Consider the following 25,298-nt stretch of genomic DNA (forward strand, 5'->3'; position numbering starts at 1 on the left):
GTCTCTGTATCTCGCCATGTCTAGTTTGTTCATTTGTGTATGTTTCGTCTAGTTTGTTCGAAACATCCATCACTCTGTAGGGAAAGATGTTCTTTTTCAGGCCTCTTCTATAACTGTCCTTTTTGAGCTTCCTTCCATGTCCCTTTGTGTTTCTCATAGCTCAATTTAATAAGTGTGTGCGTGTGTAGTGGTTTGGTTCGAACAAGCCAGGGAAAATGAAATTCACTTTGGTCTCTTATTCTAATCTCTTTGGTAAAACAACCACAAGTAATAGCCACTGCTTAGTGGATCTGATCAGTCGTAGCTGGACGGTGAGCCTAACGTCAGAGGCGGTGGCGGGTGATGACGGCGAGGCTCGATGGGACTGCTACAAGACTGGACGAGATGTTGTTGCTGCTGCCGTGGCTACTATTATTCTGCCCTGACTACTACTACTACTACAGGATATGATAGGTAAGGTGGAGGAGAGGGGGGGAGGGGGGAGGGGTGTGTGTGTGTGTGAAGTAAAGTAGGAAATGGAAGGAAGTTGAAGATTAATAGGTGTGGGGCAGACCCACTTGCTGTTTTAATTATAGATAATTTTTCTGAAGTTGGTATTGCCGTATGGAAGCATCTGCTACTTGTGGTTCTTGGTTGGATGTTGGTCCATCTCTTCTTAGTTCGGTCTTCGTCTCTTCTTTCTTGAGTTGTTGTTGTTGTTGTTGTTATTTTGTTGATATTATTGTTGTTGGTTGGTTGTTAGTTTTTTTTTTTTTTTATACGACTATTCTTGCCTACTTTAAAAGGTTTTGAATTCTATGGGGTTAGTTCTTGATTATTGTTACACTTCTTGTGTTATGATAGTGGGGGGGGGGTTAATTCTATATGTCGTATCCATTTTTTTTTTGTACATGTATATAGTAAACATAATAAACATATATCAATGAGTATGTTTTCTCTTTTCCCATTAGGGTGACGTCTAGTGATATTTCTTCTTGTTATTACATACGTTGTTGGGGGGGGGGATAGTGACTCCTATTACCATACTCATTTATTAGACTGGCCGCCGCTGCCCTATTTAAGGGTCTCTCGCGGCTCAGCGTAGTTGGCAAGAGAGGTCGCTAGCCGCTCGAGAACCATTTCCTGGCTCCTGATTGGCTAGCTCATATTCACCTCTTGCCAACTATGGGAAGTGTGTGACCGCCTGTGGCTGCGTCACTACACGTGTATGCGCAAGCGTGTTGAGACATGTCACGTTGAGGAAGAAAAATAAACAAAGTCAAAAATATAAAAAGTAAACAAAGAAAAAAAAATAGGTGCGAGATTTCTTCACTTCTTATTTAGGTTTTTCATTCATCTCAACAAGTTGAGTGCGAATCCAGTCAGGATTTAACTCGGACCTGAACAAGTGTCTTCTTTATCCATCTTGTATTAACATATATATTCTGATTAAAGGATTGATTATTTGATGGATTGGGCTAAATTGATTTATCGTTTACTTGTAATTGTTTATTTATTTGTTTAACTTATTCGTTTATGTATTTATTGATTTATTCATCTATTTCATTTGTCTATTTATTTATCTATCTATTTATTCATTTATTTATTTATTTGTTTATTTATTTATTTACTTGTCTATTCATTTATGCGCACACATAGTAAATTAATCAATTTTTGTCGTCTGCTTTGCATACAGTGTACACGCCAACTATTATAACTGCGCGATAAGGGATAAACAAAATCATATGATATATGCATTATGAATATGCCTTCATTTATTTTAATAAAAATCAGGCAAATAAAGATAAAAGAGTTAAACTGCCGTGCAACATCAACCGGACTTGAATTGAGGCTCCGTTAAAAATCATATAAGTCGCCTCTCCGTTTAGTATGTCTTGTTTTGGGTAAATGGCGGGTAAACATTCGAGGTAAGAAATTGAAAACCAATCCCAGTGTAATTTTAAAAAGTTACCCATAACAAGTGACTTATAGGAAATATGAATTATCTGTCCTATGCTTGAACTGGGATGAAAAAAATAACTAGTAGGATCAAGAGTTAAGATTAATATTCGTGAAATGAAATATATGAAAAACAATTTGTGACTACCTTACCTTTGTCATTTATTTAAAATAGTTTGCCATTTTTTACTATTGCATTGTAAGATAATTAAGGAAAATATGTATTAAGTAATTGGTCTGTCTTTCAGATTTATGGAAGTGAAAGGAATGGTATAATTGAAATATAATCATGAGTGAGTTTAAAGTTCATCATCACCTAAGTGAACTATGTTCACTTTTAGGGTAAGTAATTGTTGCACATTTTATATGAATTCACAAATTTTGAGTAAAATTCCAAAATTACTCAAGTATGGGTATTTAACATGAAACTTACGTTGTCCAATAGCTCCTAACCTAATCAACTTTAGTGTAACCATTCCAATTTCCATAGAAGAAATAGATCTTTCAAATGCAGAAAATAAGTAAAAAAAGTATTTGTGTGATACTGGAATAGAACCAAGTTTTGAATTGAAGGATAGATGTAGTTTACTGTTATCTACAGTACCCTGTAACCCTTGAAGTGTTATAGTTATATAATTATAATAGTAAGATATATGGTGCTTCACTTGAGAGTGACATAGGTTATTGTAATTGTTGTTCTTGTTATTATGTGCTAAAGTACAATTATTTCTATTCTTGTGGACAATTTCATACCGTTGTTGTGTAACATAAATTGATTTAGTGAAGATACATAGGTAAAAAATAACTGAAATACCTACTGTGCTTGTCAGCACAGTACCTTTCGCAACCACTAATCCAGCGGTCCGAGTTTGACTCCTGTTCAGGACTGAAATAAGTTCAGTGTCACTACAGTGCAAGCTGGCACAACTGCTCTCGTGGCAAGGAGTTGGATGTATGTTTGTGTGTGTGTGTGTAAGATCAAAACATTACCTATATATCAGACATATATGAGCCCTGGGCTCTCATCCAAGAGGGTAATAGCTATCAATCATGAGTCCAGCATATGGTTTAAGACCATGGTGGATCACAGTATGTGCAGAAAATAATGCTAGCACAAGAAAAAGTATAAAAAAATTCTTTAGTAAGGACAAACATCAATAACACTTGCCTTCAAACTATTGGCATTCATTACCCTTCTGAACTCTTTCCTGAAGGCATCTTGGGAAGCTAGTTGCAAGGTTTTACTGAACTTTGCAACAACTGTTTGAGCACAGCCTCAAATCAAAGTACAAATGAAGTGGCTATACCTTACAGTTACTTTTACACATGGGCTAATGAATTTGATGGGATTGATAGCTGAGTTGAACCAGAGCCAATCATTAACAAAGGGAACCTGACAGTCTCTTAACTACTGTTTCACTGACTTAGCAATATGTGCAGGGGCAGGATACGGCACTTCTGGAGCACAGTGGTCCCATCTAGCAACAATATTTGCTTCCCCACTCATGAAAAATTGAATTACCAGTAATCTGTTTTATTGCCAAAACTTCAAATTACTTTTGTTTCAATATACAAGGGATTAGTAATAATTTATTTTATGTTTAACCTCTTCAGTATGAGCTAAATTGTCACATGCAGCATCAGATGCCTGAGGAACGATGAGTGATGCACCACAATACTCGTGTTTTAGAATATAATGTTGCTGCTGTATTACTCATTCTCATTCACTGAGTAATAATAAACATAGAAAACATGATCAAGCCAGTCCACAGAATTCGGGGGATACTAGGCTACAACTACAAAATAAATATAATCAGGACGCCGATACTGGTACCCTTGTATACCCACTCACACCTCATGATACCTACATAAGCATCATCATTTGGAAGGGGTTAACACCAGAGGGTGGGGGGAGCAGGTTGTGTTGCTTGACAGGACAACTATGCTTCAGGAGTTCCAAACATTCAGTATTAACAACTTTCCTTTAATTTCACATAATCATTTAACACATCACATAAGAGCTCCAAGTAATTGTTCAATATAATTTTTTCATGAGGAGGATGAGTCAGCAACCCTCCCACTTAATAATATTTAGCACAGCCTCAAATCATAAGTAAGCCGGGTGCTTACCAAAATTAGAGGTATACTTTGGGTTCAAGGGGTCACTGCCTGGTCTGTGGTATACACATGATGATATACAAGTGACAGCATTGTTTCATTATGTTCCTGAAGGTCATCCTATGAGGCCTGCCACACTTAGAAAGTGTAGGGGGAGGTAGGGTGTAATGGCCTCCCTTCTGCTCATGGATTGCTTCACCTGTCACCTGTTTGATGTATGATAAATGAGAGGTAATAGCCAACTTTGTATAAAGCTCAATCACTTCCACATGTTTTTCCTTGTCTTTGGTCACCTTGGGCATAATGAGAGGGTGGGAGGTAGCCAAATAATGTTGTAATAAGTTTTGAAATATATCCTCTTGGCACACTTCATTGGATGAAATACAGTTGAAGTTCATTGGGAGATCTTCAGCTTGGTGTGGAGATTGTTTCCCTTTGGGTCTACCTCCAGATGGTAGCAAGTGTTGATGGTGTTTGAAGATGGATAGCAGGGAGATGATTCCCTCTGGCAGGGTCACCGCAAGTAGGACCCATCATTGGTCCCTATGCATCTTATTTATAAAGTGAAGAACCACGTAAATCATATTACCCAATATGTTTAACAGATTATATGAAATTATAGATTATAAATATCATGTCATTGATATAATTTATATTAATGTCTGCATACTTTTATCTTTTAAGGGTTGGTCCAAATGTGGCTGAGAAGTATTCAGAGAATTTAAGCAAATATGTGAAGCCATTTCTAAGTGTCCAGGTCTTAACTTCTAATGCAGTGAAAACACTTGCTACTAATGCTCCAGACCCTCAAGCATTTCTTGATAAATATAGTGAACTGAAGAACAGAAAGTAAGTGAGCAGTAATTGTAGGTTATTTCTTGAAATGAGTTTCTTAGGGAAGTTTTACATATGTATCAACATAAGTTTTGTGTGTGTGTGTGTGTTTGTGTATGTCTGTGAGATTTCTAATCTACTCATTTTGGTATATAATTTTTGTCTCTAGTCTGTCATATACACTATGAATTATCAGATTTAATTTGTTTAATTGATGTAGTAGAACTAACACTGTACAGATGTGACAGGTATGTTAGATGAACTTGAATGTGATCATTTAACTTATATGAAAAAAAAAAAGTGAAACTTGTGTACATGTAATGCTTTAGGATTGTTCTATCTGCATAATTCTGTTTTTAGGCTGCAGGTCTGTTTTGACCAAAGTAGTGCTTATAGAAATAATTATTGTAAATCTCTCATCTGCAACATTTTCAGTGTCCACAATTTGGATGCACTGGTGGTGTTCCTAAGTGGGTTACTTGAAGATGGAAAGGCACGAGACGTGGTTGGAGAGGCATCTAAAGCCCGGATGTCAGAAGAGGGTCTCTCTTTTACCACAGTTCCTACTGTTGTGGCAGAAATAGAGCAAGCAGCCAACACCAAGCTCTCCCAGGATGAACTTAATGAGGTAGTAGCACCAGCTTTATGATTTAAGTGAAGTTGATGGTGTAAATAAGGAATAATTTCACTATGATCCAAATATCTCATAATTTTTATACACAGCTTAAGAACAGACTTCTCAAGGAATCACAGTTGACCCATGCACCAAGTGAGGCCCACTGCCAAGCATTAGGTTTAGAAAAGAAACGTGCCATGTTAGGTCCTGCCACACCCACCTGGCTTTCCAGTCGCCCATACCTTTCACTTGACTTCATCTTCTCGGAAAAGAGCAGCAATGCAGCACCACTTGGTAAGCAGACAAAAAGAATATCACTTTGATCTAAATAATTTTTTCATTCACTTGCAGCCACTCTCTATTCACTCCTGTTAATGTATCACACTATTATGTATATTATAGTTACGTACTGCATTGTACAGTTGTTGTTGTGTGTTATACTTGCGAATTATTCAATAGGGGATGTCCTAGGATGAGGTGGATGGATGGGGTGAAGGGGGCTTTGGGGAAGAGGGGAATGTCTGTTGAGGAAGGACGGGAGAGGACAGAAGATGGGTGAATGGAGAATGGTTGTATATGGATGATGTTGTGATGCATGAGGTGGAATGGGTGGGGGGATGGGGGGTGAGGTAGTATGTGTGTGCAAAATTTGACGCAGCCCAAAGGGATTTCTCCCCGTCTTCTCCTTTTCTGCATGGGGGGACGGAGAGGGGGGGTCGCCGATTTAATGAAGCAGCCTTGCTGTGGATGTGCTGTGTCTTGCAACACTGCTTCGGACCCAGGCCAGTGGACAAGGTGCAGGGATGACCCGTCATCCAGGAGGTGCTAAGATGAGAGGGAGGGTGGAGGGATGTGGAGTGTATTCAGGGATGGAATGAGTGGGAATGATTTTATGCCTTTTCCTCTTTGTCTACCTCCCTTGTAAGGGGGAAAAGGCCTTGGTATATGTATGTATGTTTGTTTTTCCATTGTATAATTGCCATAGATTTTGTTGTATATTGATTTTGTTATTGTCATTGTATTATTTAGTTACAATTCAGTGTGCCTTTTGTAAGGAGAACCAAGCAAATTGTGTATGTTTCCTGCATCAACTCCTTGGTGTCCCAGTTCTTACTTCACCTCCTTACTGAATGCACGCATTTGTTATTGTGGTGCTTTGGCACATTTTCATATAATACATGTTCATTTGTAGTGATTTATGTGCTTTTATTTAGCCACCCTATAACATCCCCCTCTTCCTTGCCCAGCAGACGTCCCTCTTGCCTCCAATACCTCTTTTACCTTGTTTATCCCTGCATTTGAAAAATAGGGGGAAAATATTGAAAAATCTATACAAGAGTGAATGCCTCTCCCACACAAAAAGAAAGAGAACATAAATTCTGTGGTAGTAGACATGGGATGGAAGAGTACTAATCTGACATGAAGATTTAAGAGAAAGTATAATTTCTTTATTGAAAACCCTAATTTTATACCCATCTCATTGATATGCATCTAACACTTTCAGATTAGATTACCCTAAATTGGAAATACAATAGTCATGTATCAGTATTTGTGGTTCCATTCAGAGTATAATCTCATTCTCAAAAGAAAATTCTGATCTGTATCTTCTATCCCACCATTCTATTGCCCTTTTGTTTACCACCTCATTTGGACAATATTGCACCCAAGGATATATACACACTGAAAATCCATGTGAACAAGTTGTATAGACCCGGTAAAGAAAACATGGACTGGAGGTGAAGCTTTTATTCCTTGAGCCGTAAGGCATGTATATAAACTCTGTATGTATCTAGTATGCTCATTCCTTTGAGAAAGTCGATAGACGAAACGTCAGGAATAAAAGCTTCACCTCCAGTCCATGTTTCCTTTATCGTGTCTATACAATATATACACACTGTTATCATTGATGAAATACCACTGCACTCTTCAAATCTCTCATTTTACAACCTCTGATGGATGCTTGCTGGCTGAGCATGTTAGAGCATCACTACTTGTAACAGAGGTCAAAGTGATGACAGTTCAAACCCTACCGTGAGTGAGTTGTACCAGAGGCATAGTTCATTAAATGCCATGGTATGAAGTCCTCTGTATAAGGCAATGTCCTAGCCTCCTGATTGGGGGAGTTTGTGACATTAAATCGAATCATGACTCCCAACTTATCAGGACAGTTTTGTTCCCAATGATATAAACAATAACGAAACACTACGATTTTCCTTACGGGTCTCCTTTACCACCTTTCTGACCCCACTGCTTTCTTTTATATATTATTCCGAAGGGTAAAAGTGCTTGTTATTGCTGGCAAAATATTGAAGTACTCTCTCTTTTACAGGAGACGTTTCTGTATCCAGCCAAGAATACCAGTTATTAGAAGATGTCTTGAGTGTCATGCTGGGCATTGACGGAACCTACATCACTGTGAAGCCTTCTGGCAAGCCTCACCTTCCACCTACATTCACCGTAGACTCTTCAGTTGGTAAGAAATACCTCTTGTTGTTGTAATGTTGAAAGTAGATATTGTCTTTAATCTTTTACAACCTAGAGGATCTCTAATTTGAATGATATTAAGTTCCTATCTGTTTACATCATAGAGGTTCCTCAAAACTAGATAGGATCTTCTAGTATTAGTTTAAGTAAAATGCTTAGGTACATCAGTTCCTCATATGCTCTGCATTGTATTGTATGACCTATTTATCTATATACCAAGGGCTTTTTCCCCCTTACCAGGGAGGTAGCCAAAGTCATAAGGCATATAGCTACTCCTACCCAGTTCATTCCCACCTATTCATCACCCTTTCCTCCCTCTCATCCTTGCTCCTCATGGATGACAGGTCATCTCTGTATCATGCCTATTGCCCTGGGTCAGGAGCCATACAGTAAGACACAGCAAGGCTGCTTCACTTAATCAGTGCCCCCCCCCTCTCCATCCCTTCGTGTAGAAAAATAGAAGACGGGGAGAAATCTCTTCAGTCTCCATCAAACATAACCACTCCATAACCCCCATCCATCTACCACCCCTTCCCTTCTTTGCATCACAGTATCATCTACATACAGCCATTCTCCACTCACCCCTATCTCCTGCCTTCTTACTCAACAGACATTCCCCTCTTGTTCAGCGCCTCTTTCACTCCATCTATCCATTTCATCCTCAGTCATCCCCTCATGTTCACTCCATCCACCTCTGCCTTCCATACCTCTTTTACTAATCTTCACTCATTTTTGCCACATGTCCAAACCATCCCAATATTCTTTCATCAGCCCTATCTGCCATCTCCTTTTCCACCCCCATTCTCCTCCTCACCTCCTCGTTTCTCACAATATCCAACCATTACCATCTGCTTCTCAGAAATTATTGTTCTTGTCTACAGAACCATCACTGAGGGCCTTGGTCAACCGTGTCCTGCCTATCTGTGGTCACTATTCAGTAGTGATCTGTTTTATGGAGGAGAGGAGCTTATACCACCATGGCCTTGTGAATCAAGCACTTGCAGCAGCCATACGTAACCTTATGAAGGACTACATGGTCAGTTTCCTTGATTTTGTTTCCTCTTTTCAGTCTTAATTTTGCACGATACTCAAGGAATGGTGATAATCCTGGAAGTTATTGGCAAATGCCAACAAGTCTTATCAAAAGAAACAACATGTGAGGACAGGGCCTTTGTTATTGTTAGTATGACATTTTACTTGTACTTGATAAAGCCGTTATGAGTGAAATGTTAAACTAATAAAGACTGTCCTCACATGGTTTATCTTTTGATATATATAATCATCCTACTTGTTATATTTTATGTTGGTGTGCAACTGTGCATATTACATACGAAGAAAAGAACTAAATAGTACTGTGTACAAGAAATGCTTCCAGTTTTATAGGATTATGAATCATAATGTTTTCACAATTATTTTCCTTTGCTGTGTTTGTAATTTACTTCAGGATTGTGTCATTATGCCCATCACAGCTTTTGGTAACTCAACTGGAAACACAACAGCTGAGAGGTGTCTTAACTTTGCACAAGTTGTGGTTTTATGTGGAGAAGACACTGACTGTCATGGAGATGCTAGCACGTCTTGTTTCAAATCTCTCAAAGGTAAGATACTGATATGTATGTATCAAAGGTCCTTTCCTCCTTATGAGAAAGGTGACCAAGTGAAAACAGATATATATACATTAAAATGCAAAGACCTCATCGTAGTAAAGGGGACGGCTAATTCAAAATACATATATTTACCTAGTAGTACTTAGTTGTATTATACAGGAAGGGGAGCAGTGCTTGTAGTGATCCATCTTTGTATCTCGCAACATCTAGTTTTTTCTTAAATTCTTGTATGGTGTCTTCACCAGAGGTAGGTGCCCGAACCTTTTTTTGGGTTCCGAATCCGAACCCGAATCTTCGCCGGTTTTGGGTTCTGAACCTCCGAATAGCGAACCCGATTTTCAAAATTTCGGTGCGAACATTTATTCCGAACATTTATCCGCGAACCTCCGAATCTTTAAAAAATAGCAAAGCGAACCTTAATTCCGATACCTTCCGAACATTTCCAAACCTAAATTTTACTCATTCCTAATTTCCGAATGTAAAATTAAAGCTTTCCGATTAAAAAAAAAGTGTTTTTTAAGATATCTACATTATTTATTAAACAAATTATTACTAGAAAAACAAATTATTAATACAAGACAGTAAAAAGTAGAAACAAAAGTTCACAAAACAAAACAGTAAAAACATTTAAAACAAAAATTCACAACACTTCAGTCTTCACTCTTCACTCTTCACAGATTCACTCTAACTTGTCGGCCCTCTCTCTCTCCCTCTTAACCAACTTCAAGTTTCCCTTCATGAAGGTCAGGTTCTCAAAGTTCAGATTGGTCAGAGAGGCTCGCTTTGGCCTCAAAATGTCCGAGCCGAAGCTGAAGTCGTTGAGCTGAGGCAGACGAGGGCAGGGGAGTGTTATACTTGATGAAACAGTTCACCCAGTGCTGCCTGTGCTCCTTGGGGAAGTTTGCCGGGGAGATCTTCATGATGCCCCAAGTGTCTACTTCCTTGCCGACCTCCTCCTCCAGGTTGGCCACCACCACAGGTTCCTCCTCGTCCTCAAGAAGGAAGGCAAACTCATCGTGCTCGCTGGTGTGGCTGGCCACAGACTGTGGCCTGGAGGTGGGCTGGCTGGAGGCGGAGGCCACATCCCCCCTCCTTGGACCTGATTTGGGCCACAAGGTCCGACACTATCTTGTCCCTCACCAGGTTGTACAAGTCAGGATTTGTCCTGCATATGTACTTGACCATCTTTAGACGGAACCTGGGGTGGAAGGCAGTCGCAAGGAGCTTCTCCTGGTCCTCAAACATGTGTTGAAACCTGAAAAGATTAAGATATGAGATAATTTAATTATTGCATACATATACCAAGGCTTTTTTTCCCCTTACCAGGGGGGTAGCCAAAAAGGACAAGACACAAAAACATTCCCATCCATTTCATCCCCGAAAACACTCCACACCCCTCCACCCTCCCTCTCATCTTAGCACCTCCTAGATGACGGGTCATCCCTGCACCCTGTCCACTGCCCTGGGTCAGAAGCAGTGTCGCAGGACACAGCACATCCACAGCAAGGCCGCTTCATTAAATCGGCGACCCCCCCCTCTCCATCCTCCCATATCAAGGAGAGGACGGGGAGAAATCCCTTCGGGCTGCGTCAAAAATTTTTGCTCACACACACTACCTCACCCCCATTCCCCCGTCCAATCCACCTCATGCATCACAACATTTTCCATATACAACCATTCTCCATTCACCCCTGTCTTCTGTCCTCTCCCGTCCTTCCTCAACCGACATTCCCCTCTTCCCCAAAGCCCCCTTCACCCCATCCATCCATCTCATCCTAGGACGTCCCCTCATGTTTACTCCCTCCACATCTGCCTTCCATACCTCCTTTACTAGTCTTTCTTCACTCATTCTTTCCATGTGTCCAAACCATCCTAATACTCTTTCATCCACCCTATCTCCCAGCTCCCTTTCCACCCCTGTTCTCCTCCTCACTTCCTCATTTCTCACTCTATCTAGCCTAGTAACCCCCATCATACTTCTCAGACACTTCATCTCAAACACATTCAAGTTCCTTCTCTCTTCCTCTCTCATGTTCCATGTTTCTGCTCCATACAGTGCTGTTGGCACAATCACTCCTTCATACAGTCTCCTCTTAGCATCCATTCCCAGATTCCTATTCCTCATTACACTTTTTAAACCACCAAGGCATTTGCTCGCTTCTCTCAATCTACATTCTACCTCCACCTTCACTCCACCCTTTCCTGCTACATTTGCACCCAAATATCTAAAACTATCCACTTCCTCCAGTTGCTCTCCCTTAATGCTCACTTCCAGATTACTGCCACTTTCACCCCTTGTACATCTCATCACCTTACTTTTACCCACATTTATCTTTAGCTTTCTTCTATCACACACTCTCCCAAACTCTGTCACCAGCTTCCTCAATCCTTCTTCCGATCCTGCCACAAGTGCAGTGTCGTCCGCAAACAACAACTGGCTCACCTCCCACTTTTCTCCATTTTCTTTAACCATCTCCAATCCTTGACCCACTACCCTTGCATTCACCTCTCGCACCACCCCATCCATGTATAAGTTGAACAGCCAGGGTGACATAACGCATCCCTGACGAAGTCCCACCTTTACCTCAAACCACTCACTCTCCATTTCTGATCCTGACACAAGCTCTACTACTCTCATAAAAACTCTTGACAGCTCCCAGAAGCTTTCCTCCTATCCCGTATATCTGCATAACCTCCCACAGTGCTTTTCTGTCTACCCTGTTGTAAGCCTTTTCCAGATCCATAAAGGCCCAGAAAACATCCTTCCCCTTTCCTATAGCTTTCTCACATATCTGTCTTACCACAAAAATCTGATCTACACAACCTCTACCTGTCCTAAACCCACAGTGTTCCTCACCAATTACTCCCTCTGTTCCTCTCCTAATCCTCTCGATCAAGATCCTCCCATAAACCTTCCCAACTACACTTAACAAGCTAATCCCTCTGAAACTACTACATTCACACTTGTCCCCCTTTCCCTTGTAAAGTGGAACTATACACGCACTCCTCCAGTCCTCTGGCACTCTACCTTCTCTCCAGCAAACATTAAATAACCTCACCAACCAGTCCACCATCACTATACCTCCTTTTTTTAGACATTCTGCATGGCATCCATCCAGACCAGGTGCCTTACCTGCTTTCATCATCTTAACTGCTGCCTTCACTTCATCCATCTTTATTTCTCCTCCATTTTCTTCACTCATCACTCTCATTTTCTTAGCATTTCCCACTGCAGCTATCTTTCCCTCCCTATCCTCCTTCACATTAAGCAACTCCCTAAAATATTGTGCCCATCTTCCCCTTACTGCCTTCTCCTCCATTATCATCTATCCATCTGCACCTTTTACCTTTTCTTCTCTACTCGATTCGCCTCCTCTTCCTCTCTTAATTTCTTTCCAAAACATCTTTTTATTACTTTCAAAATTTTCTGTCATAATCTTACCCCATTTTACATCTGCTCTCCTCTTTGCCTCCTTTACCTTTTGCTTTACTTCTCTTTTCTTTTCCCTGTACGTCTCATATGACTCCCTCGTCCTACTCTGTAACCAATCTGTGAAAGCTCGCTTCTTCTCTTCTACAACCTTCTTCATTTGCTCATCCCACCACTCACTACCCTTCCTTCTATTTCCTCCTGACCTTCTTGTTCCACACACCATCCTTGCACACTTTGTGACTCCCTCCTTGAACCATCCCCATTCCTCCTCCACACCTACCTCCACTCTATCCTTCACTCCCTCCCACTCCTCCCTCAGCCTCCTTTTGTACTCCTTCTCCTTTTCCCCCTCGTTTAGAGAGTTCACTCTAAGCACCTCCCTACCTTTTGTCCCCTTCCTCTTCCTCCATCTGTCCTCCACTCTCAACTTACCTTCCACCAGAAAATGATCTGATATTCCCCCACCCTCTCCCCTTAGCACATGTACATCCCTAATTCTTCCTATCATAATCCTATTTACCACTACATAGTCCATTAAAGCTCTATCCACCACCTTTCCCTCCACCACCCTCTCCCATGTGTACTTATGCTTGGCTTTCTTCCGAAACACTGTATTTGCTATCATCAACTCTCTTTCTAGACACATTTCCACCATCAACTCTCCACTACGATTCTTTCCTGGAACTCCACACTTCCCAACCACTCCATCAATTGGCTCCTTTCCTACCCTAGGATTAAGGTCTCCCAGGACTATTACATTTACACTTCTTCCTAAAACCTCTATGCACTCATTTAAATCCACTGAAACATAAAAAAGATGTGTGAGTATTTGAAGTTAAATTTTTGTTATAAATTATTTTTATTTATTTAAGTTAATTAATTTATTAAATTATTTTCATACTAAAACAGTAGAACTTTTAAAAGTAAAACTTACCTCATAAAACAGGTCAAGGGCCATCTGCTGGTCAAACCTCTCAGCCATAGCCTCCTCAATACAGCCCTGCCTGAGGCTTTTGGCATCCCGACCACCACCAGAAGCAGAGCGGCCATGTTTGCTGCTGCCATCTAAGGCTGCTTTTAAGGCAGGACTATCTAAAGGGTGCTTGGTGGCATAATGCTTCTTTAAGTTGCTGTTGGTGTCATTTTGAAGCTTCAGCCTTGCAGTGCAATTTTTCTTGGCGCAGAGAGCAAACCTGGCATCCCTGCCGACACCACACTTGAAGAAGGGCTTGAGAATGTCCCCGTCTCTGTAGAGGTCCCTTTCCCTCCTGGAGCCGTGACCTCCCTTGGCTTGCTCGGCCTCGGTGTTGGCAATGTCCATGTCCTCGGCTCGACTTGTGCCAAGCATCAGCTCCGTACTCGAAAACTCTGGCAGTTGGATATCGCTGGCGTCAGATTCACTCTCAGCAAGGCCGCTTGGGTTCGTGGACCTTGGTGTGTCAGACTGAGCACTTGGGTTTCTCGACCTTGGTGTGGATGTCACGTACTTATCCATTGTCAGCGGTGAGTGTGATGTGAGTAGAGTAGTCTAGCCTCCTTGGGTGTCCTCTCCAGAGTGTTGTCAGTGCAACGGTTGAAGAATGTCTGACTATTGTAGCACTGTTTAACTAAATCGTAATTTACGGGACGTGGTGACAAGAAAGTCTGCAGACTGTGCAGATTTATAAACACTAAACAAGCGCTCTGATTGGCTGCTGCAGTCATCGGCGCATGCGCGGTGGCTGCCCGTCACTAACAAGCGTTCTGATTGGCTGGCAGCCAGCTGCGGTCACAACATGACGAGTCTGTGTGGTACAGATAAAGCAACGAGTTAAACACCACGAGTATATTTCCAAGTTCAAAGAAGGGCAGTCCAGGCAGTACTACTAGTCTTTGTTTCGCATTACTACACACAGTTACACAGGCTTGCATGTCGAGCACATTTCGAGCAGTGGTCATTTGAGACACACACACACTTACACGCCCATACTGAAATAGAAGTAGAGAGAAGCGATAAAGTAAAACACAATGCTAATGGTCAAAGGCGTCTCTAGTTGTTACAGAAACATAGGCGTCACCACATCTGTATGCTGCGGAAAAGTTGAAAACCTATGTTTGGTCATCTTTGTTTTTTCGAATTTTTCCCGGGATACGGAGGTTCGGATTCACGAAAAAAGACGTTCCGAACCCGGAAGTCCGGATCTTTTTTGACGTCGGTCCAAATCCGAACCTCCGAACCCAAATCCAGGATTTTGCCGGTCCGAACAAATCCACGGATAAAGGTTCGCGAACATTTGTTCGGAATGCCCACCTCTGGTCTTCACACATTATTGTTTTGTCCAATTTGTTCTAGACATCCACCACTCTTGTGTGGATTTTTTGTTTTTTTTTGTTTTTCTTCTCTTCCTTTCTTTCTCCAGATCTCTTCTATAACTATCCTTTTTGAGTTTCTCTTCATGTCCCCTATGTTTTTCATCTATCCCACTTTAATAAGTCTTCTCTGTTGAGGACTTCCATGCCTTTTGTGATTCTGTAAATGGCCAATAGATTTCCTCTTTCTCTCCGTTTTGGTAGTTCCAGTTTAGACAATCTTTGCTCGTATGTCAATTTTGAAAGTGTTGGGGCCATCTTTGTCATTGCTCTTTGGATTCTTTCTATTTTCCTTATATTCTTTTTTGTACTGGGTGTTTTTTCTTTTTTTTTTCTTCTTTTTTCTTTCTTTATTTCTTCAAAATTCCATTATATTACATTTCTTAATGTTGAGGTTTAGTTTTACTATTTCCTGTTTATTTTTCAGTTTACCACTTACATATCTGTAGAATAACTTAGGTTGATCTTTACATTTGTCTATTATGTCTTTTTCATAGATTCTTTTTTCTTCCCTGTGTATTTTTACATATTTCTTAGTTTGATATATATATATATATATATACTGTATATATATATATATATATATATATATATATATATATATATATATATATATATTACAGGTGAAAAATGTAATCACACATTTGTCAATAACGTAGAAACCACTGTTGGAGTAGAAAAGACTGGAAACGGGGAATCTATATATTTCGATTGCAAACTGCAATCCTCTTCAGTAGATACAAATAAGAGAGAGGGCGTACTGTTTAAGTAGCACCCTTAACAAAAGAAAGGGGAACATGGGAAGATATCTCTACCCTATTCTCACTCCGTATGTGAGGTCATTTGCCTCCTGACCTCACATACGGAGTGAGAATAGGGTAGAGATATCTTCCCATGTTCCCCTTTCTTTTGTTATGGGTGCTACTTAAACAGTACGCCCTCTCTCTTATTTGTATCTACTGAAGAGGATTGCAGTTTGCAATCGAAATATATAGATTCCCCGTTTCCAGTCTTTTCTACTCCAACAGTGGTTTCTACGTTATATATATATATATATATATATACTGTATATATATATATATATATACTGTATATATATATATATATATATTTTTTTTTTCCGTCATCTTTTCCAAGCTTTGTCTCTATTATCTTTTGCCTCACTACATTTTTTTTATATACCAGCATTTAATCTACATCTTTCCTGTTTTTGTTTTGGTATGTATTTATCCACTCCTTCATTATAGATTTCTTTTAATATCGTCCATTCCTCCTCCTCCCGTCTTTCTTCATTAAAGATGTTTTCCCGACTCGCTTTTTTAAAGAATTTTCTGAGTTTCCCAAAATCCATTTTGTTATGCATCTTTCTTCCTTTTCAGTGTTTCTCATTTATCCCAGATATATTTCCTCTTAGTTTGACCTCGAGTAGTATATGGTCACTTCCATTTTATCCACAATTTCAGGCTCTGACATAAATATTAAACCTAGTCTTGATGGTTCTTTGTTATTTCTATATCTGGTATTCTCTTTTACCCATTTGGTCATTGTGTATTCTATGGTCATGTCCAGTAGTATGCTTCCTCAAATGTCCTCTCCTCCCTTCACTGTCATCTCCCAACAAAGGATTACAGAGGAAGAGCATGCTGACAGGAGACCTTTTGGTCCATGACTAGGTCGGACGTGAAAAAAATATATACATACATATACCAAAGGCTTTTTTTCCCCCCTTATATGGGAGGTAGCCAAAAGAAAAAGGCATAGGAACTACTCCCACCCATTCCATCCCCTACATACTGTACTCCCCTCTACCCTCTTCCCTCCATCTTATCTTGGCACCTCCTGGATGAGGGGTCATCCTTGCATCTTATCCACTGCCCTGGGTCAGAAGCAGTGGCACAGGACACAGCACATCTACAGCAAGGCCACTTCATTTATTTGGCGACCCCCCTCTCCGGCCCCTCATGCAGAAAAGGAGATGGGGAGAAATCCCTTCAGGCTGCGTCAATTTATTTCTCATACATACTCCCTCACCCCCTATCCCCCACCCACTCCCCCTCATGCATCACAGCATCATCCATACACAACCCTTCTCCATTCCCCCTGGGAGAAGACAGAAAAAATATATAATAATGATAAAAAAATAATGAAAATAAAATAGAATGAAAATTATAATACAAATAATAATAAATTAAATAAATGCATAGGTATAGTTAAATAATAAACAAACAGGTAAATAGTAAATAATAATAAATTGACAGATAATAATAAATGAAAATCAAGCAAATAATACATACATACATATACCAAGGCCTTTTCCCCCTTTCAAGGGAGGTAGCCAAAAAGAAAGAGGCATAAATTCATTCTCACCCATTCCATCCCTAAATACACTCCACTCCCCTCCACCCTCCCTCTTATCTTAGCACCTCCTGGATGACGGGTCATCCCTGCACCTTGTCCACTGCCCTGGGTCAGAGGCAGTGTTGCAAGTCACAGCACATCCACAGCAAGGCTGCTTCATTAAATCGGCGACCCCCCCCTCTCTGTCCCCCCATGCATAAAAGGAGAAGACAGGGAGAAATCCCTTCGGGCTGCGACAAATTTTGCTCACACATACTACCTCACCCCCCATCCCCCCACCCATTCCACCTCATGCATCACAACATCATCCATATACAACCATTCTTTATTCACCCATGTCTTCTGTCCTCTCCCGTCCTTCCTCAACAGACATTCCCTTCTTCCCCAAAGCCCCTTCACCCCATCCATCCATCTCATCCTAGGATGTCCCCTCATGTTCACTCCCTCCACATCTGCCCTCCATACCTGTTTTACTAGTCTTTCTTCACTCATTCTTTCCATGTGTCCAAACCATCCTAATACTCTTTCATCAACCGTATCTCCCAACTACCTTTCCACCCCTGTTCTCCTCCTCACCTCCTCATTTCTCACTCTACCTAGCCTAGTAACCCCCATCATACTTCTCAGACACCTCATCTCAAACACATTCAAACTCCTTCTCTCTTCCTCTCTTATGTTCCATGTTTCTGCCCCATACAGTGCTGTTGGCACAATCACTCCTTCATACAGTCTCCTCTTAGCATCCATTCCCAAATGTCTATTCCTCATTACACTTTTTAATCCACCAAGTCATTTACTTGCTTCTCTCAATCTACATACTGCCTCCACCTCCACTCCACCTTTTCCTGCCACATTTGCAGCCAAGTATCTAAAACTATCCACTTCCTCCAGTCGCTCTCCCTTTATGCTCACTTCCAGTCTGCTGCCCCTTTCACCCCTTGTGCATCTCATTACCTTACTTTTACCCACATTTATCTTCAGCTTCCTTCTTTCACACACTTTCCCAAAATCTGTCACCAACTTCCTCAATCCCTCCTCTGATCTTGCCACAAGTGCAGTGTCGTCCGCAAACAACAGCTGGCTCACGTACCACTTTTCTATATTTTCTTTAACCTTCTCCAATCCCTGACCCACCACCCTTGCATTTACCTCTCGCACCACCCCATCCATGTACAAGTTGAACAGCCAGGGCGACATAACGCATCTCTGACGAAGTCCCACCTTTACCTCGAACCACTCACTCTCTCCATTTCTAATCCTGACACATGCTCTACTACTCTCATAAAAACACTTGACAGCTCCTAGAAGCTTTCCTCCTATCCCGTATATCCGCAAAACCTCCCACAGTGCTTTCCTGTCTACCCTGTCGTAAGTCTTTTCCAGATCCATAAAAGCCCAAAAAACATCCTTCCCCTTTCCTATAGCTTTCTCACATATCTGTCTTACCACAAAAATCTGATCTACACAACCTCTACCTGTCCTAAATCCACACTGTTCCTCACCAATCCCTCTGTTCCTCTCCTAATCATCTCAATCAAGATCCTCCCATAAGCCTTCTCAACTACACTTAACAAGCTAATCCCTCTGAAACCACTACACTCACACTTGTCCCCTTTTCCCTTGTAAAGAGGAACTATACAGGCACTCCTCCAGTCCTCTGGCACTCTACCCTCCCTCCAGCAAACATTAAATAACCTCACCAGCCAGTCCACCATCACTGTACCATCTTTATTCAGACATTCTGCATGGCATCCACCCAGACCAGGTGCCTTACCTACTTTCATCATCTTAACAACTGCCTTCACTTCATCCTTCTTTATTTCTCCTCCATTTTCCTCACTCATCACGGTCATTTTCTTAGCATTTCCCACTGCAGCTATATTTCCCTCCCTATCCTCCTTCACATTTAGTAACTCCCTAAAATATTCTGCCCATCTTCCCCTTACTGTCTTCTCTTCCATTATCAACTCTCCATCTGCACCTTTTACCTTTTCTTCTCTACTTGATTCGCCTCCTTTTCCCCCTCTTAATTTCTTTCCAAAACATCTTTTTATTACTTTCAAAATTTTCTGTCATACTCTTACCCCACTTCACATCTGCTCTCCTCTTTGCCTGCTTTACCTTGTGCTTTACTTCTCTTTTCTTTTCTTTGTACCTCACATATGACTCCCTCGTCCTATTTTGTAACCAATCTGTGAAAGCTCGCTTCTTCTCTTCTACAACCTTCTTTGTTTCCTCATCCCACCATTCACTACCCTTCCTTCTATTTCCTCCTGTCCTTCTTATTCCACACACCATCTTTGCACACTTTATGACTCACTCCTTGAACCATCCCCATTCCTCCTCCACTCCTAGCTCTACTCTATCCTTCACTCCCTCCCACTCCTCTCTCAGCTTCTTCTTGTACTCCTTCTCCTTTTCCTTTTCATTTAAAGAGTTCACTCTAAGCACCTCTATCTTTTGTCCTTTTCCTCTTTCTCCATCTATCCTCCACTCTCAACTTACCTTCCACCAAAAAATGATCTGATATTCCCCCACCCTCTCCCCTTAGCACATGTACATCCTTAACACTTCCTATTATACTCCTATCCACCACCCTCTCCCATGTATACTTATGGTTGACTTCCTTCCGAAACACTGTATTTGCTATTTGAGGGAGTAAAGAATAGAGTAGAGCTAGGAGTGGAGGAGGATTGGGGATGGTTCAAGGAGGGAGTCACAAAGTGGAAGGACGGGAGAGGACAGAAGACAAGGGTGAATGGAGAATGGTTGTACAGTACTACCTCTCATTAACGGACTAAAAGGGGGTTAATGGTGACTTGATGTGAATAATCCGTTGATTTGGAGTGGTTTTTGGGTGGCATAGTGATTGCACAGCACTAAACAACAGCACCATAAACACCTAAAACACCGCAAACACAGCTAATTAACGTCCATTAATGAGAGGTAGTACTGTATATGGATGATGTGATGCATGAGGTGGAATGGGTGGGGGGATGGGGAGTGAGGTAGTATGTATGAGTAAAATTTGATGCAGCCCGAAGGGATTTCTGTCTTCTCCTTTTATGCATGGGGGGGACAGAGAGGGGGGTCGCCGATTTAATGAAGCGGCCTTGCTGTGGATGTGCTGTGACTTGCGACACTGCCTCTGACCCAGGGCAGTGGACAGGGTGCAGGGATGACCCGTCATCCAGGAGGTGCTAAGATAAGAGGGAGGGTGGAGGGGAGTGGAGTGTATTTAGGGATGGAATGGGTGGGAATGATTTTATGCCTTTTTCTTTTTGGCTACCTCCCTTGAAAGGGGGAAAAAGCCTTGGTGTATGTATGTATGTATTATTATATATTTATATATATATATATATATAATTTTTTTTTTTTTTTTTTTTTTTTTTTTTTTTTTTTTTTTTTTTTTTTTTTTTTTTTTTTTTTTCTTTAAGGAGCTGGCAATTGCCACCCTTTTCCTTCAACTATAAGTCAGTAACAAAAAGTTATGCACTGATTCATCACATTCAATAGTCCAAAGTTTCTTTTCAAAGAGATCTGTGGGAGGGCCTGAGCATTGCCTCATAGTTAAACATTGGGGTAAACCAGTTTCACCTGTTGGACCCTGCTATGGAGGTGCTGTGATTTGCTGCATTGCCCCTGATGCATGCAGTTGGTGGGTGAAGGGTGGGTGTATCCTTTGACTCTGCTCCACCTTTCTATTTTTATTGTTGTTAAAGAGTTTTATAATGTGTATGATTTTACATACTGTACATATACCAAAAGCTTTTTCCTCCTTACAATGGAGGTAGGCAAAAAACAAAGGCACAAAAACCACCCCCACCCATTCCATCCCCAACATACTTTATTCCCATCCACCCCTTTCCCTCCCTCTTATCTTGGCACCTCCCAGATGATGGGTCATCCCTGCATCCCGCCCACTGCCCTGGTGCAGAAGCAGTGTTGCAAGACACAGCACATCAACAGCAAGGCTGCTTCATTAAATTAGCCAAACCTCCTCTCCGTCCCCATATGCATAAAAGGAGAAATCCCTTTGTGTTTTGTCAATTTATTTTTCACACAGAGTGTGATTTTACTTGTTTTTGATGGAATGGGTGCATGCCTTTTGACTAGGGTACCTCCCTTATAAGGGGGAGAAAGTCCTTGGTATAAGATAGTGCATGTGTTTTTCTAAGGAAGTGCTGAAGGGGTAATTACTTATGGTAGGTCGCTATAGATGTTTCAGTAGAATGCTGCTGGAGTTGTTTCCTTGTTGCCTATGGTGGGCTGTGTTTGTGTGATAGGATGTAAATGGATGGGTTTGAGGACTCTTACATAAAATTGTATACCTGTCATTTTCATGTACTGCTCTATGTGGACAATTTCGGTTTCTGATTGTAGATGTGATATTGGTATTGGTTTAGTGTAGCTAGTGACCTATAGGCCAGCTGGGTGGCCATAGCTGGATACCTCAAGGCTGTGGGTCTCCTGATAAAGAGACCTAAGGATGTTTATTGACTGATTCTGTTTATCTTGCAGTCTGAGAGCCACGGTGGTGCAGTGCTGAGCTTGTTACATGAAAGGAGTTTAAGCCTAACAGGGTGTGGGCAGCTACAAGAAGTAACCCTATACCTTGCTCAGGCTGCAGCCGTTCCTTACATGAAGATGCTTACCAAGTGGATTTACAGGGGTATTGTTTCAGATCCATATAATGAGGTAAGTTATAATCATTTGTCCAAAATTTAATAACATTACAATCAATTGCTCCTTTACCCATGTTCTCTCTTCTTAGAGACCCATGCCTTCCTAACTACACTCAACAAACTGATCCCTTTGAAAGTACTACATTCACACTTGTCCCCTTTTCCCTTGTAAAGTGGAACTATACAGGCACTCCTCCAGTCCTCCAGCACTCTACCTTTTTTAAACAAACATTAAACAACGTCACCACCCAGTCCACCATCACTGTACCTCCCTTTTTTTATACACACCTCATGACACCCATCCAGCCCAGGTTCCTTACCTGCTCTCATTATTTTGATAACTGCTTTCACCTCATCTTTCCTCATTTCTCTTCCATTTTCCTCATTCATCACTGTCATTTTCTTAGCACTTCCTACTGCAACTACCTTTCCCTCCCTATTCTCCTTTAAAGATACAAAGTGAGAGTGATAGGTACAAAGAAAAAAGAGAAGTAAAGCATAAGATAAAAGAGGCAAAAAGAAGAGCATATGTGAAATGGGGTAAGAATATGACAATTTTGAAATTAATAAAAAGATGTTTTGGAAGGAAATCAAGAGAGGAAGAGGAGGCGAATCAAGTAGAGAAGAAAAGGTAAAAGATGCAGATGGAGAGATGATAATGGAAGAAACAGGAGTAAAAGGAAGATGGGAAGAGTATTTTAGTGTGTTGCTAAATGTGAACAAGGATAGGGAGGTAAAGGTAGTTGCAGTGGGAAATGCTAAGAAAATGACAGTGATAAATGAGGAAAATGGAGGAGAAATAAGGAAAGATGAAGTGAAGGCAGCTGTTAAGATGATGAGAGCAAGTAAGGCACTTGGATTAGATGGGTATCATGTAGTGTCAAAACATGTGAGGTATATATCTAAACAGAAATGTAGCAGCACATTTGTAAATAACACACAAGAAACCCACAGTTGGAGAAAATAAACTTCGAATGAAAGAAGATTATATATTTTGGCTTCCAGCTGTAGCTGTCTTATGTACTTTCCCTAAGAGGGCTACAGTTGGTAGCCAAAATATAGAATATTCTTTCATTCAAAGTTTATTTTCTCTGATTATGGGTTTCTTGTGTGCCATGGGAGGTATAGTGGTGGTGGACTGGCTGGTGAGGTTATTTAATGTTTGTTTAAGAGAGGGTAGAGTGCCTGAGGACTGGAGGAGTGCCTATGTAGTTCCACTTTACAAGGGAAAAGGGGACAAGTGTGAGTGTAGTTGTTTCAGAAGGATCAGCTTGTTAAGTGTAGTTGGGAAGGCTTATGGGAGGATTTTGATTGAGAGGATTAGGAAAGGAACAGAGGAAGTAATTGGTGAGGAATAGTGGTTTTAGGACAGGTAGAGGTTGTGTAGATCAGAATTCTGTGCTAAGACAGATATGTGAGAAAGCTATAGGAAAAGGTATTGATGTATTTTGGGCTTTTATGGATCTGGAGAAGGCTTATGACAGGGTAAACAGGAAGGCACTGTGGGAGGTATTGCAGATATATTGGATAAGAGGAAAGCTGTTGAACTCAATAAAGAGTTTTTACGAGAGTAGTAGAGCATGTGTTAGGATTAGAAATGGGGAGAGTGAGTGGTTTCAGGTAAAGGTGGGACTATCAGGGATGTGATATGTCACCGTGGATGTTCAATTTATATATGGATGGGGTGGTGCAAGAGGTAAATGCAAGGGAAGGTGGTCAGGGATTGGAGATGGTTAAAGAAAATGGAGAAAAATGGGAGGTAAACCAGTTGTTGCTTGCTGACAACACTGCACTTGTGGCAGGATCAGAGGAGGGATTGAGGAAGTGAGTGACAGAGTTTTGGAAAGTGTGCGAAAGAAGGAAGTTGAAGATAAATGTAAAGTGATGATGTGTACAAGGGGAGAGAGTGGCAGTAGACTGGAAGTGAGTATTAAGGGAGAGAGACTGGAGGAAGTGGATAGTTTTAGATACTTAGATACTTGGGTGCGAATGTAGCAGGACAGGGAGGAGTGGGGGTAGAAGTAGTATGTAGATTGAAAGAAGCGAGTAAATGCCTTGGGGAATTACAATGTGTAATGAGAAATAGACATTTTGGAATGGATACTAAAAGGAGATTGTATAAAGGAGTGATTGTGCCAACAGCACTGTATGGGCCAGAAACATGGAACATAAGGAAGAGAGGACGAGTTTGAATGTATTTACCTAGTTGTATTTTATGGGATGAGAGCTATGCTCGTAGTGACCCATTTTCGTATCTCTCCGCATCCAGTTTATTCTTAAAATATTGTATAGTTTTGGCACTCACTGTTTCCCCCGTTTATTTTGAGATGAAGTACCTGAGAAGTATGATAGGGGCTACTAGGCTGGATAGAGTGAGAAATGAGGAGGTGAGGATGAGAATGGAGGTGGAAAAGGAGTTGGGAGACAGGGTTGGTGAAAGAGTATTGGGATGGTTTGGACACATGGAAAGAATGAGTGAAGAAAGATTAGTAAAAGAGGTGTGGAAGGCAGAGGTGGAAGGAGTGAACCTGAGGGGTCGACCTATGATGAGATGGATGGATGGATGGATGGGATAAAAGGGGCATTGGGAAAGAGGTGAATGTCTGATGAGGAAGTACAGGAGAGGACAGAAGATAGGGGTGAATGTAGAATGATTGTTTATGGATGATGCTGTGATGCATGAGGGGGAATGGATGGGGGATGGGGGGTGAGAGAGTATGTGTGACAAATAAATTAATGCAGCCCAAGGGATTTCTCTGTCTTCTCCTTTTCTGCATGGGGGGACAGAGAGGGGGGGTCGCCAATTTAATGAAGCGGCCTTGCTGTGGATGTGCTGTGTCTTGCGGCACTGCTTCCGACCCAGGGCAGTGGGTAAG

At 41.2% G+C, this 25,298-nt stretch overlaps 1 protein-coding gene across 2 annotated transcripts in view; it reads left to right on the forward strand.

Annotated features, from left to right (window-relative positions):
• Window positions 1-1,776: 1,776 nt before the first annotated feature.
• LOC143035860 (gamma-tubulin complex component 2-like) overlaps window positions 1,777-25,298 on the forward strand; it is a 72,679-nt gene continuing 49,157 nt past the window's right edge. Inside the window, exons 1-9 of one of the 2 annotated variants that reach the window (XM_076202952.1) lie at window positions 1,777-1,907; window positions 2,187-2,280; window positions 4,741-4,905; window positions 5,326-5,518; window positions 5,614-5,800; window positions 7,836-7,979; window positions 8,872-9,026; window positions 9,460-9,588; window positions 22,259-22,435. In XM_076202952.1, coding sequence (XP_076059067.1) covers window positions 2,228-2,280; window positions 4,741-4,905; window positions 5,326-5,518; window positions 5,614-5,800; window positions 7,836-7,979; window positions 8,872-9,026; window positions 9,460-9,588; window positions 22,259-22,435 — 1,203 coding nt within the window. In that variant the 5' untranslated portion in view covers window positions 1,777-1,907; window positions 2,187-2,227. The remainder of the gene's footprint in view (window positions 1,908-2,186; window positions 2,281-4,740; window positions 4,906-5,325; window positions 5,519-5,613; window positions 5,801-7,835; window positions 7,980-8,871; window positions 9,027-9,459; window positions 9,589-22,258; window positions 22,436-25,298) is intronic. The other variant, XM_076202953.1, reaches the window with a different exon arrangement.

This window comes from Oratosquilla oratoria, chromosome 19, assembly GCF_046742065.1.
Source record: "Oratosquilla oratoria isolate Oo_2021 chromosome 19, ASM4674206v1, whole genome shotgun sequence".
Classification (NCBI taxonomy): Eukaryota; Metazoa; Arthropoda; class Malacostraca; order Stomatopoda; family Squillidae; genus Oratosquilla; species Oratosquilla oratoria.